The sequence below is a fragment of the Sitophilus oryzae genome, unplaced genomic scaffold (assembly GCF_002938485.1).
Source record: "Sitophilus oryzae breed Bouriz unplaced genomic scaffold, Soryzae_2.0 scaffold_829_pilon_pilon, whole genome shotgun sequence".
NCBI classification, from domain to species: domain Eukaryota; kingdom Metazoa; phylum Arthropoda; class Insecta; order Coleoptera; family Curculionidae; genus Sitophilus; species Sitophilus oryzae.
In genome coordinates, this window is record NW_022147449.1 from 1,248,689 (window position 1) to 1,271,002 (window position 22,314).

The window sequence follows — 22,314 nt, forward strand, 5'->3', positions numbered from 1 at the left end:
GTATTATTTGGTATATTTTTCATTTTATTGATTTTATGGAAAGCACTGTTCATTAAAATGTTGTATCCTATGTTATAGGGCTTGTTTCTCTCTACAATTTCCCGTCTCACAATGTACCGTTTGTGTCCAGGAAGGGTTCATAGTTTCATAGATGTCGATTTTCGAAAGAAATCAGAACATGTGTATTATTTAGTATATTTTTCATTTTATTGATTTTATGGAAAGCACTGTTCATTAAAATGTTGTATCCTATGTTATAGGGCTTGTTTCTCTCTACAATTTCCTGTCTCATAATGTACCGTTTGTGTCCAGGAAGGATTCATAGTTTCATAGATGTCGATTTTCGAAAGAAATCAGAACATGTGTATTATTTGGTATATTTTTCATTTTATTGATTTTATGGAAAACACTGTTCATTAAAATGTTGTATCCTATGTTATAGGGCTTGTTTCTCTCTACAATTTCCTGTCTCACAATGTACCGTTTGTGGCCAGGAAGGGTTCATAGTTTCATAGATGTCGATTTTCGAAAGAAATCAGTACATGTATATTATTTCCTATATTTTTCATTTTATTGATTTTATGGAAAGCACTGTTCATTAAAATGTTGTATCCTATGTTATAGGGCTTGTTTCTCTCTACAATTTCCTGTCTCACAATGTACCGTTTGTGTCCAGGAAAGGTTCATAGTTTCATAGATGTCGATTTTCGAAAGAAACCAGAACATGTGTATTATTTGGTATATTTTTCATTTTATTGATTTTATGGAAAGCACTGTTCATTAAAATGTTGTATCCTATGTTATAAGGTTGGTTATAAAAAGAGAGAGAGAGAGAGAGAGAGAGAGAGAGAGAGAGAGAATAGTTTTTTGTTATTTATTTAGGTTCTTTTTGTGAGGTCTGATGATGCTCGTATGAGCGAAACACGTGTCACTCTTTAATATTATATAAACGTTGAGACCGAGACTTTGAGTCTTTTTTCTACCTTTTTTGTTTTAAAGATGTTTAAAGGGTGTTTTAAAGAAAACAGCTTGCTAAAAAATTCATGGAAATAGAGCTAAAAATAACAAAAATATAACACTTCAAATTTAACCAAAAAATTCTCCGTTGCGTTTATTTTGCATCTCAGTGTATGTAAATATTTTCAATACTGCCCACAATAGCCTACCACATTCAGTTAGACGGTTATATTACCTTCATATGAATTCAAGTGACTTAACTCATGTGAACGCACCTTTATGATATACAGTCAAAAATTAACTCTTATTATTTATTCATTTTTTAACTACATTCTTTATTAATTCAATACAAAAAAAGCTTTTACAAATACCTAATAAATTAATTGACATTTGTTACATTCACCATAATTCCTCCATCAACTGTGGGAATAAAATTGTTCGTAACATATTTGGGAGGGTATGGAGTACTTGAATGAAGCGTGTACCTATAATTTCTTAAAAGTACTGCCAATCCTACTTTTGATTCCATCATTGCAAATCTTAAACCTGCAAATTGTATGATATATCATAATTGTATTTTCCTCTTGTAATAACGATGCGTATATTTTCAATATTGATAAAAATAGCAACTAATTTATAGATTTAGAATTTTTTTTTAGAATTTTGGTTTGGTTTCAACAATCCTTGCAGGGAAGATTGGGAAGTGGCCAAGCTAGTAATAACAGAACAAAAACTGAAATGGGCGATCGACACCTTTCAGCCCTATAAAGCAGCAGGAGTGGATGGGATCTTTCCTGCCCTTCTAAAGGAAGGTCAGCAAATAGCTACTCACCATCTGCTAAGCATTACAAGAAGCAGTCTAGCGATGGGATATATACCAACCACATGGAGAAGAGCAAAAGTAATCTTCATACCCAAAATAGGCAAAACTGACTGGACAAATCCCAAGTCATTTAGGCCTATTTGTCTCACATCGTTCATACTAAAAACGCTGGAGAAAGTAGTTGACAACCATATTGGAGAAAATCATCTAAAGGTTAAACCACTGCATGATAGTCAGCATGCATATAGAACGGGCAGATCCACAGAAACTGCTCTGTACCAATTAACGGAGCTAATACAGACAAGTCTGGATAGCAAAGAAACAGCAATTTGTGCCTTCTTGGATATTGCGGGGGCGTTTGACAATATACCACATAAGGTGGTCAGGCGATCTCTAGAAACAAGAGGGGTGAACAGAACTATTATTCGCTGGTTTTGGGAAATGCTGTCAACACGAACAGCAGAGGCTCAGATGGGCACCAAAACTGTAGCTGTTAAAACAACGCAAGGAACTCCACAAGGTGGAGTAACCTCCCCTTTGCTGTGGAGCTTGGTGGTGGATGAACTACTAGATGAATTAACTCTAGCGGGAATACACTGCATTGGGTATGCAGATGACATAGTCATGATCGCTCGGGGGAAACATGAAGGCACCTTGTGTGATATTATCCAAAGAGGACTCCGTATCACTGAGAGATGGTGTAGGACTGTCGGGCTGAGTATCAACTCAGACAAAACCGCGATAGTGCCATTCACCAGAAGGCGAAGTCTGAAAAACTTGAAAAGAATCCAACTAGATGGAAAGGAAATACTGCCAACACAGGAAGTTAAATACCTGGGAATAACCCTGGACAGTAAACTCCTGTGGAACAGGCATATTAAGAACACTACCAGCAAAGCCATAAAGGCTCTCATGATATGCAGAAGACTGGCCGGAAATAGATGGGGCTGCTTCCCTAACATTTTGCGCTGGATGTATACCATGATAGTAAGACCCATGATTACTTATGGAGCAGTTGCCTGGTACACAAAACTAGAGCAACGGACGGCAAGGCTAAACCTATGCAAAGTCCAGAGACTAACATGCGTTTGCATCACAGGAGCCATGAGAACCTGTCCAACAGCAGCAATGGAGGTCATTCTAGATCTAACACCACTGCACATTGTCATTGGTAGATATGCCAATGCGACATTGATTAGAATGGTCACTAACGGAATTAGTACTGGGAGAATTGTCAGATCAGGGGCTTGGAACACCCTCATAAAGGAAATACCACTCCTGCAACTCCCAGTGGACGATATGCTAAGAACGTACAACTTTGAGAAACATCTCCATGTAGTATTGAGCAATAAAAAGGATTGGAAGAGCGAAACGCTTGCCCAGCAGTTAAAAGACCATACCATAACTTGGTATACTGATGCTTCCAAAACCAATACGGGAACAGGGATCGGAGTGTTTGGGCCGAGAGCTAAATACTCCGAACCAATGGGCACTTACCCTAGTATCCTACAGGCAGAAATCTACTCTATCGAAAGATGCGTACAACTTATCTTAGATAGGAACTATCGGAAACAAGAAATAGCCATCTTGTCTGATAGTCAAGCAGCGTTAAAAGCGATCAACTCAGTATCAATCAATTCGAAATTGGTCAAAGAATGCATTAGAAGCTGAATAAATTAGGCAAAGAAAACAAAGTCCTCCTATTCTGGGTGCCTGCTCACCAAGGGATAGAAGGCAATGAAAAAGCAAATAATCTAGCTAGGAAAGGAGCGAACACTCCACTAACTGGACCAGAACCGTTCTGCTTTTCAAGTGGTAACCAACTCAAGGCGGAACTCAAGAACTTGGAAGATTCCATCCGCAACCTGGAATGGAAATCTTGCAACGGTCTAAGACACTCGAAGAAGTTTCTGAGGGCTTATGATCAAGAAAAATCACAGATCTTCCTGGGTTTAAGTAAGAACAATCTTCGGATTGTCACGGGGTTTTTAACAGGACACTGTCTCCTCAATGAACACGTCAGTAGATTGAAACTAAGAAGAAACGGCGAATGCAGATTCTGTGGGGAAGATGGGGAAACACCAGAACACCTCATCACTGAGTGCGCCGAGACGACAACCATTCGTGCCATGAATTTTGGTACGACTGATATTGGAGATGGAGAACTACCCTCTATAAAACCGTCCCAGATACTGGCTTTTGTCAAAGCCCTGGGACTGTATGATGAGTTATGACTCAAGAAAGGGGGACACAATGGATCTGTAAGGTCGCAGTGATTAACCCCCCTCCCACTCATTCTAAATTCTAAACTAATTTATAGATACTCACCTAAACATTGTCTTGGACCATCTCCGAACGGTATATAAGTATACGGATTAATTTTGTGTTTATTTTCAGGACTAAATCTATCAGGATTAAATTCAGTTGGATTAGGGAAGTAATCTGGATCATTGTGAATTCCCCACACTGGTATTTTTAAAGATGTACCCTTTTCAATAACGACATCAGAGTTCGGGATTTTATAGTTTTTGGTGCACGTTCTGGGGAGAATAGCTAAAGGTGGATACATACGTAGAGTCTCTGGAAAAGATATTTTTTTATTATTTATTAACTATACGTAGGGTTCCCATACAATTTTTTGGAAATTTCGGACAAGTGACCTCTGCAATCCGGACAAAATATTTAGAAATGGAGAATGATAGTGAGAGTTTAATAACAATTAGATTTTTAGGCCATTTTTTCAAATTCTGACACAATCTGCGACTTTTTTCAGTCTGGACACATTAAGAAATCCGGACATATCCGGGTAAATCTGGACGTATGGAAACCCCTAATTACAGGATGACCCAAGCTTTATGTTTGCACTTAAAACAAAATTCCCAAGTTGTTATTCTAAGAGCTACAAATGCCCGACGCACTATTACAGGATCCTGTATAAATTAGTACCTTTAATAACAGATTCGCAATAAATCATTTCCTGAAGCGCATCGTACGACATTTTACCATTATGTCTTTGCAACACTTCTCTTATTTCTTCTCTTAATTTATCCTGAATATCTTGATGTTGAGTAAGTTCAAGTAACGCGAACGACATTGTTGTTGAAGATGTTTCATATCCGGCTGAGAAAAAGAGGAGAACTTCCCCCACAAGATCTTCAAATGATATACCGTCTAAAAATACAGTAAATAGGTATAGAAAAATTGTTAATTTCTAAAATTGCATAGCGGGACTTTCAAATTCGACTCTCACCATGGGACCTAGGAAACGGTAAGAGATACGGGGTGGGTTAAATTTGAGCAATATTGCCTGTTAAGATTGATTTTCATGCGTCTGTTATCCGTTAATAACGATGGTACGACGCGACGCTCGGATTGGTCATAACGACGAGCTTCCGAAAAAACGCTTAAACACGTATATATTTATTTTGTTTTTTTACACATTTCAAGATTTTTTAAAAATATATACAGGGTGTTTCGAAAAATCTGGTCATTGATTAATCACGATCCTGCTTAAAGCGCTTGACGTAAAAAGCTGATTTTTGGAAAACAGATTGACTTTAGGGTGTAAAGGTTCGATCAGAAGGGATTTTTCGAAACTCGAATTCTAAGGTGGTGAAACTATTCCTCAAATATTAAAATATTTTTTATTGAAAAAAAAACCGGTGAGTTTTTCGGAAAATCTCTTAAACCACGTATATTTTATTTTGTTGTTTTACATATTTTAAGATTTTTTATAAATTTATACAGGGTTTTTCATAAAATATAACCATGAGTAATCACGATTCTGCTTAAACTGCTTGACGTTTAAAGCTGATTTTTGGCAAACGGATTGACTGTGGGGTGTAGAGATTCGATAAGGAGGGGTTTCTTGAATCTCAAATTCCAAGAGGGTGAAAACGTCCCTCAAATATTACAATATTTGTTATTTAAAAACGGTTAGTCTTTCGGGAAAACGCTTGGACAAGCATAATTTATTTGTTTTTTTTACATATTTTGAAATTTTTTAAAAAACCATACAGGGTGTTCCAAATAGTTGGGTAATTTCTTAACCACGATTCTGCTTAAACTGCTTGACGTAAAAAGCTTATTTTTGGCAAACGGATTTTTCGAAAGTCAAATTCCAACGAGATAAAACTACCCCTCAAATATTACCAAGTTATATAATAATATCCCCATATTGTTTTTTCTCATGCTGACATAAATTTGAGAAAATTTTATCCAGTTTGTATGTTAATGGAAATTCTTGCTTTGCTTTATCATCACCATTACAAATGATTAATTTGACGCGATCGAAGTCGCTGGTACACGTTAGTAAACTTATAAAAAATTAAATTAAAAATCCAGCTCTCCAAGATTTAAAAACAAAACGAAGTTGAGGATCCTAGAAACCATCTTAAAGTGACATTTAAGGTCAGAAACGAATAAAATTAATTTAATTGTAGATTTTTTTAACTGCCAAAATAAACTCGAAAAACGAAAACGGAAAATTTGAGTTTTTTCGAAAATATTTCCAGAAATGATAAAGATAAGATCGATTACCAAACCAATTACCACTGGGCTCACTAACAGGCAACTTTGTCCCTATTTAAACAACCCTGTATCTCCTGCCGTTTCTGGCATCCTAGTGATAGTGGTGAGAGCGGAATTTAAACACTCGGTATTATTGTCCTTTGACAGTTTTTTTGTAAATGTCATCATTTTCATTGGTAAACTCTGTAATTGCGCCTTTGTTTTTTAACTGAATCATGAGATGAATAAAGTCCTTTCTGATCACTTTGTTTTCTTCTCTGTAGGTTACGGTAGCTTTAATAACTTTTCTAAAAAAAAATAGAAAAATATAATAAACTTTCTTTTCTATTTTTCAATAAACTTATTGTTTGTTTAGATATTCTAATTAAAAGTCTGAACAGGTGTCCAAAATTTCAGAGGGTGATTGTATTGTTACTGTAAAAAGTCCGTATCATGTGTTCTAAAATGCTTTGTTTTCGAGATACAGAGCATTTTTTATTAACAGAGCATTACAGATTAAGCAACTCTTTTCACCGTTAAGGGCCATTTTTCGATAAAAAAATATATTCGTCAATTTTTGCCAGTGGTGTTCGTAAGGGGAAACGAATATTTGGCTTGGTACCCACCATTTTTATTAAGATAAAAATTAAACATAACATTATTTTTAGCATGCCCATTGATTTTAGAACAAGTTATGTCTCTTGGCTTTTATTGTCGGATGCACGGTCTTCCAATAAAAAAATAAAAACCATTTCAATATACAGGGTTGTTCACCACATACGACACGGAGTATTGTAGCTAAACGATTAGATTTTTACAAATTGTAAGTTTTGGGTTCGATGAAGGACTATTAGAGGTACAATTTAAAAATAATTTTACAAGATACAGAGTGTCCCAAATAAGTAAAAAATATCAAAGTTGTATTTTTTTAAATAGAATACCCTGTATATTATTACATTTTTAGTTTCTACGATTAAAATAAAGGTAAATTTGATTAAGGTTTATTATATTTAAACCTTACCGTTTTTGAAATATTTTCAAATTTGTGAAATTGCAGTAAAAATTTTAAGGCTTCATTTCTCCAAGGGTATCAAAGTTTTTAATACTAAATATTTACTGAAGTTTATTTACTGATCAGTTATTGTGTTGCAATAATAAAAATAATACTACCTTATACAGAGTGTCTAAAATTTATTTTAAATAATTATTAGCTTCAAACGGCAATAACTTGTTTAATTTAAATGGAACACCCTGTATATTTTACGAGAATCAGATGCACAATTTAATTATCTATCAAATTATATTATACCATTTTTTTCCTATCTCTTTAAGTTTCCGTAGAAAATGCATTTTCTTGTAATTTAGAACTTATTTATCAATATACCCATGGACTATTGACATTTTAGATTATTTTTAAAGATGTACCAAATTTCTAAAGAGTACAGATACTAATATTGTCGATATAATTCGTTTATTTCATTAAAAAATAAAAAAAAAACTGTTTAAATATTTGTTAAAGAGGATCAATTAATATGATTCCAGTATTCAAACTACATTAACTGACTGTTTGCGTTGATTAATAATAATTGCTCCAAATACTAAAAAAACTGAATTTTGTATGGGCAATAGACAGTGTGATAAAAAGTAACACCTTAAAAATTATATTTCATTTTTTAATAAATGCTTATTTATAACAACAGAGACTAATTTGATAACTTATTATTATATTGATTTCTTACTCAAATCCACATTTATTTATAATAATTTATAAACGAACACAATTAAGTATGTAATTAATTTGTATATGGGCGGAAATAATGGTGTTATATTTAATTAATGGTATACTCTTTTATAAAGATTTAAATAGTTTTCTTTTTGCATACAAATGGGCTAGTAATATTATCGTTTTGCTAAAAACGATAATATTACTAGCCTGTACATTTTGTACATTTGTTGCTTTAAACACAATCTCAAATGTCAATATTCCATGGGTATATCGATAAATGAGGTCTAAATTATAAGAAAATACATTTTTTACGAAAACTTGAAGAGATAGGTAAAAAATGGTATAATACAATTTGATAGACAATTTAATTGTGCATCTGATTCTCCTAAAATATATAGGGCATTCCATTTAAATTAAAGAAGTTATTGCCGTTTGAAGCTAATAATTATTTAAAATAAACTTTTAGACACTCTGTATAAGGTAGTATTATTTTTATTATTGCAACACAATAACTGATCAATAAATAAACTTAATTAAATATTTAGTATTAAAAACATTGATACCCTTGGAGAAATTAAGCTTTAAAAATTTTACTGCAATTTCACAAAATTGAAAATATTTCAAAAACGGTAAGGTTTAAGTATAATAAACCTTAATCAAATTTACCTTTATTTTAATCGTAGAAACTAAAAATGTAATAATATACAGGGTGTTCCATTTAAAAAAATACAACTTTGATATTTTTTATTTATTTGGGACACTCTGTATCTTGTAAAAATATTTTTAAATTGCAGCTCTAATAGTCCTTCAACGAACCCCAAACTTACAATTTGTAAAAATCTCATCGTTTAGCTACAATACTCCGTGTCGTATGTGGTGAACAACCCTGTATTTGATGAAATTGGAAAAATCTGATATGGTGTTTTGTATGTCTTCGTTCTTCTTCTTCGTCCGTTCTACTTCTTCGTTACCAAGTCCTGTGTTTTCTTCAATGGTTCCCTAAGAACAGTTCGGATGAAGAAGACCAGCTTTCATACCACCTTATAGGTGGTCGCGCAGGCGGTCGGTGGGGGCGTGTTCGGTCTTTTCTCCTTAGCAATTTTCGCTAGCCGGTCGTTTGGTATCTTGTCCACATGGTCTCTCCACTCTTTTTTCTTGTTTCTTACCCTAGATCTTACTACATCCTGTATTTCACATGTTTCTTTTATATCTTCATTTCTTTTTCGGTCATATAAGGTATATCCTAAAATTGATCTAAGTGTTCGCATTTCTGTTGTTCTAGGAACCGTTTTGTTATTGATGTTTGGGTTTTTAATTCCTACTTGAGATTCCTAGTGCTTGTTATTTTTGTCGCTAGATATTTGAATGACACCACTTGTTCTATATATACAGGGTGAGTAATAAATAAGTGCAAATATTTTTAAGGGTAGTATATTTTGACCCCAGAAACACGATTATGAGTTTTTTTTCGCAAAAAAATTAAAATTTGGAATTTTTGGATTTTTTTTTAGATTTTAGTTAAAAATACAATTTCGCGATAATATGGCAACATAAGTAATCGATTAAATTTACAAGAAAGGAAACCCAGAATAGATCCAGCGGTTCAGAAATTTAAGTAAAAAAAATCATTTCTTTTTTGAAAATTTCAAAGTAAAATAACTTGGTTAATTTGGATTTATCGAGATATTTTTTATCGAGATCTAACAGTCCTGAAAATATTTGTACTTATTTAATACTCACCCTGTATAATACAATTTTTTTTCTTAAAACTTTGAAACACTGTATGTCAAAAACGAAGCATTTTAGAACACATGATTATATGAACTATTTTTTCTTAAAAATATTTGAAAAATTACTCTTTAAAATATCGGACACTTATTCCGAAACAGTCTGTATAATGTTGTTAATAAATTACCTAAAGAAATTTTCTATTCCAGAAAAGTCCATGGGCATCGCTCTTTGAACCAAACCAAGTATCAATAGAAGTTTTTTAAAAAATGAAATTTCTGTGCTAGTTTTTCGGAATATTTCTTGGCCTTTTACGAAAAATTCGGACGTTTCATCCTCTATAGAATTGCATTCGATTCCAAATCCACAACTTCCTAAAAAATACCAGCAGTAATAATCACTAATAATCAGTTTTATATTATTATATCATATGCCATTTTTCGTGACGAGATTCCTCACATAAAAATAAGATTTATTTTTCATATCAACTTAGGTCCGGTTCTGCTTTATTTTGTAGCTACAGAGTTTTAAAGTCTTAATAATCTTTCGAGTTATTATAATTTGCTTCCAAGTACTTTTAGTGATTCGAATGAAAGTGCTACATATTTTAATGCTAAAAAAAGTGTCGATAAATTCATCATAGACATGCATATGGGTTATCCCTGGAATATTTTTCAAAAAAAAACATGTGCGCCACTGACTTTTCTTCTTTTGATATAAAATTGTGTAGACCGTTTATTGTATGACAATTAAAAGTTATCTCGTGATATTTTGTCGAATTCGGCCTCCTTGATAAGATAAACGCAATTTTATTAATCACAGCTATTAATAAAATTAATAAATTAAATATTTTACCTAAATTATTATTAAATATTATTTCTATTAGTTGTTATTACTATTTTTCCAACCTACAGCAATTTCAAATAAAAAAATAATGGTATTTAAGATAATAAAAAAAATTAAAAGTGGTTTGCTCCACAGCTTTCGACTGCATCTGCGGCAGTCTTCATCAGTGGCGTAGAGGTCGAGGGCGCAGTGAACGACTCGAGGACTGGTCTGGTACTGATACGGAGGGGAGGGGTTGTGAACTGTGAACCTCTACACATCACTGAGGAATTAGAGCACCTAGACAGAGCCTTACAAGCAGGTGGATGACACTTCTTATGGGAGAACTGGAAATGGTTGAAAACTTGACTACAAGCGATTTTCTAGGAATCTTCCTTACCGATAAATTATTGACAAGAGTGACAGATAAAACCTTGACATTCTTTCAGTATAACTGTTCATCTCTAAAACTCAAGTTCAAAACTAAAGTGTGCGTTGAAAGGAGACAAAAGCAATTTTTTGCAATCCATAATTTGTTATTCGAACACCACATTTCTCCTTGTCGGGTCGTTGACGTTGACTTGTCGCCATTTTATTTCTTTTGTTTACACGCTGCAGTTTGCTTTGTAAATTGAATACATAAATTATTTAGGCAAATATAGGTTTTTGATAAAACTCCTTGGATTAACGTGTAGGTAAGTGTTGATAAATAAGTTTTTTTTCATCTTAACATGCTCATTGTCATTCTCCTGATTTAGGTGACAGAAAAGGGTCATCAAATCAAATTGAATTTTATATTTTTTCATCCCAGGACCGATAATAAAATATATATTTTATGGATACCTTCCTAAATATCAACGAGATGAGCCATCGGAAGAAAGGGACCATAGTACAAAACAGAAGGGTGATCTTTTTCTTTCCACTTAGGATATTGAAATTATTATATACTGTAGTCGTGTTCTGGCATTATGCTCTGAGAAATATAGATAAACAAAGAACAACAGATATAAAGCATCTCAGAGGAAAAGAGAGGCAATACCTGTACTCTCTCTCTGATATTTGTGAAAGTTACGGCAAAGTATTGTTGTAAATGTCATCTTTTAATCGACCTGAAAACTTCGAGCAAAAAGATGACACTTTCAACAATACCCTGACAGATATCAGAGACGATACAGGTTCTTCCTCTCTTTTCCCCTGGAATACTTTTAATTTATTATTATTTGTTTATCTAGATTTCTAAGAGCACTATGAACGAACTCAGCTTGTATGTTTGAAATAATCGTCCAGCTGGCTTAAAAATGATGATCGATGACATTTCCTATATAATTCATAGATGGCTTCATTTCTAAGCCATCTATGACGCCATTTTTTTTAGTTTTGTTATAATTAATTTTGTCTCTTGATCTACTTGTGACATTATTCTTTTAATTTTATTAATTTATTTTGTTGAAATTAATTTCTGTTGTATATTAGATAATGATATTAAACATATTTTTAAAAAATGGTGTATTTTTTGTGTTTTTATGTATGTCATAATTAAAAATAAATGAAGAATTAAATTTTTTTATTTTTTTAAAGTTCCCGCCATGCGTTACAATCTAGTCCGTAGTTTCTACAAGCGATATTGGGGGCGCTAGTAGCAGTAGACTTGTCAACAGTGTCAAATTTAAACGTCAATTTCACTTTCCAATATTTAGCAAGGCGCTCGCACTTCTCCTTGTGTATGTGTTTTGTGCTTACAAGCCAATGGATACCGAGAGCAGACGATCAGACGAGCCATAAGACCTAGGAGACCTGTTGAAAGGCAAGAGGGAGAAAATACACCTCCCAGTGGGGTAGCATTGCTTCCATACATCAGAGCAGGGGCACATATACGGGAGGGGTAATGGGGGTAATTACCCCTCCCAGAAAGAAATTAATTTATTTTAATTATTTCTTTCGAAAATCGACATCTATGAAATTATGAACCCTTCCTGGACACAAACGGTACATTGTGAGACAGGAAATTGTAGAGAGAAACAAGCCCTATAACATAGGATACAACAGTGCTTTCCATAAAATCAATAAAATGAAAAATATACGAAATAATATACATGTACTGATTTCTTTCGAAAATCGACAACTATGAAACTATGATCCCTTCCCCGACACAAACGGTATATTGTGAGACAGGAAATTGTAGAGAGAAACGAGCCCTATAACATAGGATACAACATTTTAATGAACAATGCTTTCCATAAAATCAATAAAATGAAAAATATACGAAATAATATACATGTACTGATTTCTTTCGAAAATCGACAACTATGAAACTATGATCCCTTCCCGGACACAAACAGTACATTGTGAGACAGGAAATTGTAGAGAGAAACAAGCCCTATAACATAGGATACAACATTTTAATGAACAGTGCTTTCGATAAAACCAATAAAATGAAAAATATAGGAAATAATATACATGTACTGATTTCTTTCGAAAATCGACAACTGTGAAATTATGATCCTTTCCCCGACACAAACGGTACATTGTGAAACAGGAAATTGTAGTGAGAAACAAGTCCTATAACATAGGATACAACATTTTAATGAACAATGCTTTCCATAAAATCAATAAAATGAAAAATATACGAAATAATATAACATGTACAGGGTGGGTCAAATTCGACGCTTTTAAATGGAAACACCCTTTTCTGTAGGAGATAGACAAAAACTAATATCGGTGTCTGGAGCTCAATTTTTGTCAAAAACATGCTGGTGAAAACAGCATATCGATATCTGTTACCGTTTCGGAGTTACAGGGTGTTTTTCAAAAATATGCATTTTTAACAAATCTCTGTAACTTTTTTGCTCTGGAAAATTTTGTATTTTTATGAAAACGTTTCCAAAGCACCTTTTTATGTAGAATTTAATGGTTTAAGTATAATTTTTTTAAAATTAATAATTTAAGAATTATCAACAGAAAATTTGTTTTTTTATATGGGACACCATGTATATTTTTAATTTATTGAAAAGAATTTAAAATTACCTTTCCAAAAATATAACACACTTGATATCTTGCTCGATTCCTCTTCGAGATATAGAGTAGGTATATAAAAATTCGGCCGGCTTTAAATACGTAGGCTTTGAACGGCACCGGCTGTAATGCAAAAAAATTCTAGCTGTGAGCATCAATCAAAACGAAAATAATATTTGCTATGAGACATGCAGAATTTTATAACAATTTAGAATATATTTAACCAACATCAACACATTTAAACTATATCTAATAACAATAAAAATAAATAGCAAACCAAGACATGAGATTTTGCTACAGGTGTTCGACATATCGACCGTCTTCTGTTATGGACAGACGGGGCAGTTTTGAAAATTTCTCGCGGAATTCATAAACTCAGTGGTGGTGAAAGATACCCTCTTATAACTGCTAAGTATATTTAATTCTTGTCTAGATTATACGGAAGAATAAGTAACCTTTATTCTTCCGCAAATATATCCATAAGATTAGATCCATGGGCACTAAGTCAGGCGGCCTCGACGGCCAACGGCTGGGATCTTGGTTAGCTATCCAATTATTCTTGAAATTGGCTACAAAAATTTGCTGATAACTTCAGCGTTCAGAGGCGGTGCGTCGTTTTGCTGGAAAAATATGTTTTCGAGTTCCATTAAGGGCATATCATCAATAAGGGGTCCAAAGCCTACTAGTTAAAAGTGGCGAACTTTTAAAAATTCTGTATTTCGAAGGGGATTATAACAAAATATCAAGTGTGCTATATTTTTGGAAAGGTAATTTTAAATTCTTTTCAGTTAATTAAAAATATAGAGGGCGTCCCAATTAAAAAATCATTTTTTCTGTTGATAACTCTTAAATTATTAATTTTAAAAAAATTATACTTAAACCATTAAATTCTACCTAAAAAGGTGTTTTGGAAATGTTTTTATAGAAATACAACATTTTCCATAGCAAAAAAGTTACAGCGATTTGTTAAAAATGCACATTTTTGAAAAACACCCCGTAACTGCGAAACGGTAACAGATATTGATGTGCGGTTTTCACCATCATGTTTTTGATGAAAATTGAGCTCCAGTCACCGATATTAGTTTTTGTCTATCTCCTATAGAAAAGGGTGTTTCCATTTAAAAGCGTCGAATTTGACCCACCCTGTACTGATTTCTTTCGAAAATCGACAACTATGAAACTATGAACCCTTCCCGGACACAAACGGTACATTGTGAAACAGGAAATTGTAGAGAGAAACGAGCCCTATATTTTATTTCCAATAAAAATAGTATTTCCAATAAAAATAAAGCTAAGTCATTTTCAAAATGACTTAGCTTTATTTTTATTGGAAATATTCGTTTTTAAAAAAAGACACTAACATTTTTCGTATCTATTACATTAAGACCATGCCTTTGCTTTTGGGCCTAGTCAACACATCTAGTAAGTGCTGGTTCCGAAGCAGGCTTTCTTGACATAAGATTTGCTTCATTTAATCTTTTATAGTCTGATAGTTAATATATGTACATTCCTTAAGTGCAATTCATTATGAATTTGAAAAGCTGGCAAACGGCGGTTTCTTAGCGATAAACTTACAATAAGTGGATCGTCTCGATTAGAAGTTCTCAGACGAAGGTTCCTGGACGTCTTGATTGACGTTCATGGACGTGGTCATAATTCAAGAACCACTTAGTATACTTTATGGTAAAATAAAACACTAAATCACCACAATACACCAAAACACTTTTACTTTTACACTGGACGCGCGTTTCGCTAACCATGATAGCATCATCAGCAGATGATTATAAACTGTTTATAAGCAGTTTATATGTACTGTTAAAAGGTATTATAACTGTGGAAAAAATCTACTTGGATTGGTTTGGATATTCTGTTTTAATTTGTATTATTAACTTTTTTGTAACAATTTTATTTTATACCAAATTTCATCTTGTTAATTAATTTCTTTCTGGGAGGGGTATTACTCCCATTACCCCTCCCGTATATGCGCCCCTGTATAGGGCTCGTTTCTCTCTACAATTTCCTGTTTCACAATGTACCGTTTGGGTCCGGGAAGGGTTCATAGTTTCATAGTTGTCGATTTTCGAAAGAAATCAGTACATGTTATATTATTTCGTATATTTTTCATTTTATTGATTTTATGGAAAGCATTGTTCATTAAAATGTTGTATCCTATGTTATAGGACTTGTTTCTCTCTACAATTTACATGGATGAAAAGTGAATTATAATTCTTAATTCAGTTTTCGAAATATGACTTAAAATCAAATGATTTAACACATTAAAACGATTTAAGTCAAAAAAAGACTTAAGATTTCTGTGAGCGTGCAGCGCTGCTTTCAGCTTTTCGAGATGCCAGAAATAGATTGGAAAAACGTCAAGTAAAATTAAATAGTTTTAATTAAAGAACCTCACAATGACCTCCAAAAACAAAAGTTAACTAAAGTGTTTTAAAGGAAAGGTTCAATGACAAATAATAACTTCTTCTTCTTAAAGTGCCTTCTCCATTCAGTGAAGATCGGCAACAACCATGGCAAATTCCTCTCTATTTTTCGCTCTTCTCAGCAAAGTATGTGAGTCCAGGCCTGTCCAATCTCTGATGTTCTTTAGCCAGGAGCATTGCCGTCGTCCGGGTCCGCGCTTTCCCTCAATTTTACCCTCGATGATGAGCTGAATGAATTCATACTTGCTAGTCTCATGATATGGCCCAAATAGGCTGCTTTCCTCTTTTTTATTATGTCGAGGAGTTCTCGGTCCTTGTTCATTTGGTTTAGAACTCGTTCATTCGAGACACGGTCAGTCCATGGTATTCTCAGCATTCTGCGATATACCCACATCTCAAATGCTTCCAACTTATTCATTGCGCTTACTTTGAGTGTCCACGACTCAACCCCGTAGAGAAGTGTGGAAAGTACGTAGCACTTGACGAAGTTGTCTTTTATATGGATGTTGAGACGTTTATCGCACAGTAGGTTCCGCAATTTTAGGAAGTTTGATCTAGCCATCTCAATTCGAGCTCTGATCTCAATGTCTGGGTTTAGGTCTTCACTAATCCAACTGCCCAAATATCTAAACTTTGAGACTCTTGCTATTGGTGTCCCACCTACGACTACCTCCGTTGCCTGTCTTGCATCTCTATTTATCACCATGACTTTTGTTTTGTTTGTATTTATCCTGAGACCCATTGAGTCGCCCACCGAGGACAGTCTATCAAGAAGTCTTTGCAGGCCCTCAGTGGTGTCTGCAATAACGACGGTATCATCAGCATATCTCATGTTGTTAATCAGCCTGCCATTCACTTTTATGCCGTCTTCTGATCCCTCAAGCGCATTTCGAAATATTAGTTCGGAGTACATATTGAAGAGCATAGGGCTCAATACGCATCCTTGCCTAACTCCACGCTTGATAGGTATTGCTGTTGTTTCAGTGTCCTGTAGTTTTACTGTCGCTACTTGTTGTTCGTATAGCTTTTGGATAATTTTCAGGTCTTGGGTATCCAGGCCTCTTCTTTCAAGGATGCTCAGCAATTCCCTGTGGTTGACGCAGTCGAATGCCTTCGTGTAGTCTATGAAGCATAGGTGTACCTCCTTTCGTTGATCTCTGCACTTCTGCAAAAGCACCGATAGCGCAAACAGGGCTTCTCTCGTCCCCAGTCCCTCGCGAAATCCCATTTGCTGTTCACTTATGTCTAACTCACATTTTCTTCGGATTCGATTATGCAGAACCTTTAAAAACAGCTTTAGGACTTGACTCATCAGACTTATTAAACGAAACTCATCACATCTTTTTGCACCAGTTTTTTTAGGAATAGGTATAAATGTCGACCTTAGCCAGTCCTGCGGTATGTTTCCGGTATTGTATACAGAATTGAAGAGGTTTACCAATAACTTTAAATTGTCTTCGTTTATTAGTTTTATCAATTCTGGGTAGATGTTGTCCGGTCCAGCTGCTTTCCCGTTTTTGGTGTTCTTCAGTTTCTATTTGGGAGTGAAAAGAGGGGCCACCGTCATCGAACAGTTCCCTTATGTAATTAGTCCATACCTCCTCTAGTTTTTGTTCGGTTAGGATTGGTTGATTCTCACCGTCCACGATTCTGGTACATGTTCGAGGTTTGTGTTTCCCAGTGACTTCTTTGACTTTTTTATGTAGGTTAAACAAGTCATGTTTTTGGTGGAGCTCCTCAACTTCGCGGCACCTCTCCGTCATCCACAGTTCTTTGGCTTCTTTGTTTTTATTTCTGATAAGCCTGTGAGTGTCTCTATATCTCTGAGGGTCTGTGCCTTTAAAACTTCGCCGCTTTTCCATGAGGTCTAAAATTTCTTTAGTCATCCACGCTTTATGGTGCTTCTCGTTATTATTTGTTGTTAGTTGTTCTTGTGTTTCCTGCAGCGCTTCTTTAATTTTCTTCTTAAACATTCTTAAACAATAACTAGTGTGTTTAAACGCATTAATCATAGAAAATAAATAAAATCTAAGGCTATAATGTGTATGTTTACTTATTCTATTATATAATTAACTTTACCTATAACATCTGTCGTGAACCTAGCAATGATTCCTTTAATCTCGACTGGTTTGGAAGTTTGGGCAACTTTATCAATCAACTTGGACAAACTGTCTGCTTTTTCTAATAAGGTATCTAACATTACCTTCATTTTTCCTATACAAATTTAAAATTAGCTAGTTGATCACAAAATCTGTAAGTACTTACCTGTTGTAAACACAGGCGTCATTTTCCTCCTCATATCTTTCCAATCGTTTCCAGTCATATGAAATAAATTATTAAAAAACAGTCTCTTTGGTATATTTGCAAAATGACCATCAAAATAGTCATAGTCTTTTGTAGTGACAGTCTTGACGAGCTCAGGATCTAATGGCATCCATACGGGTCTGTTTCCAACGTATACACCTGCGTAAATTCTAGTTTTATATAGTACAAAAATAACTCTAAATTAGGGATCGGCAAGACAAGAAATCTTGTCCTGACAAGCAATTTCTTGTCTTGTCTTGAAATATTCTCAAGAATTAAAAAAAAATTGTCTTGACCATTTCTTGAGAGCTGATTTCTTGTCTTGATTCAAGAAATCTTGAAATTTCTTGATATCTTGACAAAAGGAGAACCCCCGTTTAAAATTCGTTTATTAAAGGGGAACCCCCTCTTTAAAAGTCGCGGTGAGATTGGTTAATGTGATGTTTATGCTTTTACGGAGTCTCATAGTCTCATGTGCCTTAATTCATGGCTCTCAAACACTACTTTTTAGTACTAAGCTTTTTAAGCAGTATTTACCAACCATACATTTTTTTTTAGAAGCTGTTCTTGTTATCGTGTTTTATGTGTTTGCTATTTTGATATGTATTTTTATTATTATTTTTTTTTGCAAAACAAATATTTTTGTACTTGGATATTTATTTTCACGGAAGATTTGTTTAATATATTTGGATTTAGTTGGTAGCCTTAAATGCCTACTTAAATGCCATAATTATTATTATCATGGCTTTTAAATTCCAGCAACTGTTTGTGTTTGTTTTTTGTTTCTCCAATATGTATTTTTTTCTTATAAAACGATAAATATTTTTTATACTTATTGCAGTTTTTTTAAATATCTAAAAAATGTAGTATTATGTGATATGTTATAGCCTAAGATATTCACGGAAAGAAATGAAACAGAAAATATCGCTAGAAAATTGTAGCATTATTATTCTATTGATTTGATATATATTGATGTGATTGTCTACAACTTTTATCTGAAAACTTTTTGTCTAAAATAGCTTATAATGGAATCAAGGACAATTTTTAAAATAGCCGAAATTTGTTTTTTTCGAAATATCTAGTAAGCCATGAACTTTTTCAAAAATCTGAAAGGCGCATATTTATAACCCCACAAAACTGCAATTCTTTCCTCATTTAACCGACTCTCTATCTCCAGTAGTTTCCGAGATACCCATGGAGAACATGGTAGGAAACTCACCCTATATATTAAAATGACAGGCGCAACTGTTACTTGCATGGATCGTTGTACAGGGTGGGTCAAATTCGACGCTTTTAAATGGAAACACCCTTTTCTATAGGAGATAGACAAAAACTAATATCGGTGTCTGGAGCTCAATTTTCATCAAAAACATGATGGTGAAAACCGCACAACAATATCTGTTACCGTTTTGGAGTTACGGGCTGTTTTTCAAAAATATTCATTTTTAACAAATCGCTGTAACTTTTTTGCTATGGAAAATTTTGTATTTTTATGAAAACATTTCCAAAGCACTTTTTTACGTAGAATTTAATGGTTTAAGTATAATTTTTTTAAAATTAATAATTTAAGAATTATCAACAGAAAATTTGATTTTTTATATGGGACACCCTGTATATTTTTAATTAACTGAAAATAATTTAAAATTACCTTTCCAAAAATATATCACACTTGATATTTTGTTATAATCCCCTTCGAAATACAGAATTTTTAAAAGTTCGCCACTTTTAACTAGTAGGCTTTGGACCCCTCATTGATGATATGCCCTTAATGGAACTCGAAAACATATTTTTCCAGCAAGACGACGCACCGCTTCTGAACGCTGAAGTTATCGGCAAATTTCTGCAGCCAATTTCAAGAATAATTGAATAGCTGACCAAGCACCCAGCCGTTGGCCGTCGAGGCCGCCTGACTTAGTGCCCATGGATCTAATCCTATGGATATATTTGCGGAAGAATAAAGGTTCCTTATTCTTCCGTATAATCTAGACAAAAATTAGAAATACTTAGCAGTTATGAGAGGGTATCTTTCACCTCTACTGAGTTAATGAATTCCGCGAGAAATGTTCAAAAACTGCCCCGTCTGTCCATAACAGAAGACGGTCGATATGTCGAACACCTGTAGCAAAATCTTATGTCCTGGTTTGCTATTTATTTTTATTGTTATTAGATATAGTTTAAATGTGTTGATGTTGGTTAAATATATTTTAAATTGTTATAAAATTCTGCATCTCTCATAGCAAATATTATTTTCGTTTTAATTGATGCTCACAGCTAGAATCTTTTTACATTACAGCCGGTGCCGTTCAAAGCCTACTTATTTAAAGCGGGCGAATTTTTATATACTCTATATCTCGAAGAGGGATGTGAAAAATAAAAAATCAATTTTTCTGTTGATAACTCTTAAATTATTAATTTTAAAAAAATTATACTAAAACAATTAAATTCTACGTAAAAAGGTGCTTTGGAAATGTTTGCATAGAAATACAAAATTTTCCATAGCAAAAAAGTTATAGCGATTTGTTAAAAATGCACATTTTTGAAAAACACCCCGTAACTCCGAAACGGTAACAGATATTGATGTGCGGTTTTCACCATCATGTTTTTGATGAAAATTGAGCTCCAGACACCGATATTAGTTTTCGTCTATCTCCTATAGAAAAGGGTGTTTCCATTTAAGAGCGTCGAATTTGACCCACCCTGTACAGGCTTATTTACATTCATAAAGCGCATGTAATCATAACCAAATAAAGATAAAATAATTCAAAGTAGTTGTTATTCACGAGTGTACCAAAAACGAACAAAAAATAACCAAATAGATAAGGGTACTTTCCAACAACATCAGTTCAGTTGATATGAATCATCGTAACTATTAAAATATCATACGTTTTATTGTTTTTGTTTATACAGTTAGATTTCGGGGACATATTTTCAAATTCCTACCGGACACCCCGGACATATCGGTTAAATCCGGACGTATGGGAACCCTAAATAAAGGTAGTACTGTTATAAAGTTACCTCCATGAGAAACTCCCATTTCCTTAAATTTCTTGTACATGTTCAAAGCATCTTCAGGCTCTGAAATCTTGCCTTCTAGACATTTCTTCGTGTCGCCATAAATTGGTATGGGATTTAACTGAGCCACACCCCTTTTTTTCCAGTAATGATACGTTTTGTCGTATTTAACGTAAAGGTACGTTACGGTAACTACAATAGCCGCGAAAATTAAAGTAAGCATTTCGAAAAAGATCTGGAAATCAGAATACAAAACAAGCGCTTAAATAACTGTATTCTGTGTGGGGCGTGGGATATAGGTACTATAGATATGTGCTATTCTAAAATATAGTTTAAAAGATAAGATAAATCAAATTTCCTTTTGTTTATTGTTATCAATTACAATTCGGTTTTAAAGATGCATATCATCATGATTTAGTCTATATCGCCATATCAAAATTCTTATTGCAACTTTATTTACTACGATTAATGAATTACTGTGTATTTTTTATGCTCATTCATTTATAATTTCATTCATTCATATAAGAATGAGTAAACGTTCTTATTTTAAACAATAATCAATTAAAACATTATAAAGATATTTTTATTGGCAGCATCTTCTGCAGATAAAACTACGGAAGAAAGTACTTATAAATGTATTTCCTAAATTACTTGGTGTGTACACCCTGTATTTCTTAAAGTACTTGGAAATATAGGGTGAGGAAATTTCATTTTTATTTCGATTTTTTCTCAATAACTAACGTCGATATTTGAACATTGTGTCTGGGTGTTTTTTTGAGATGATAAATTTGATTTCGATGTCAATATGACTCCTACTTCTACAGGCGCTACCTACATGTTTTTAACCGTTTTGAAGAGTAATACATTTTTGTCCGTACCTGTATTAAAAAAAATACTGAGTAAAAAAAAACATTTTCGTCAGTTTACGTAAAAAATGTCTCTTTGTAAACATCAAAATGAGCAACCGTTTTCAAGATATT

General features: G+C 33.6%; 1 protein-coding gene across 2 annotated transcripts; it reads right to left on the reverse strand.

Annotated features, from left to right (window-relative positions):
• Nucleotides 1–1,254: 1,254 nt before the first annotated feature.
• On the reverse strand, nt 1,255–21,646 carry LOC115889682 (probable cytochrome P450 6a19). Of its 2 annotated transcripts, none has more exons than XM_030909740.1 (8): nt 21,338–21,646; nt 18,284–18,481; nt 18,098–18,232; nt 9,931–10,117; nt 6,447–6,597; nt 4,727–4,952; nt 4,109–4,360; nt 1,255–1,503 (listed from the first exon to the last, which is right to left on the reverse strand). In XM_030909740.1, the coding sequence occupies exons 1-8, from the start codon at nt 21,555–21,557 to the stop codon at nt 1,337–1,339; spliced, it is 1,536 nt and encodes a 511-aa protein (XP_030765600.1). In that variant the 5' UTR covers nt 21,558–21,646; the 3' UTR covers nt 1,255–1,336. The 2 variants fall into 2 exon arrangements, with proteins under 2 accessions (XP_030765600.1, XP_030765601.1); XM_030909741.1 differs by having other exon boundaries at nt 4,727–4,954; nt 6,449–6,597; nt 18,284–18,492; nt 21,338–21,452.
• Nucleotides 21,647–22,314: the final 668 nt, after the last annotated feature.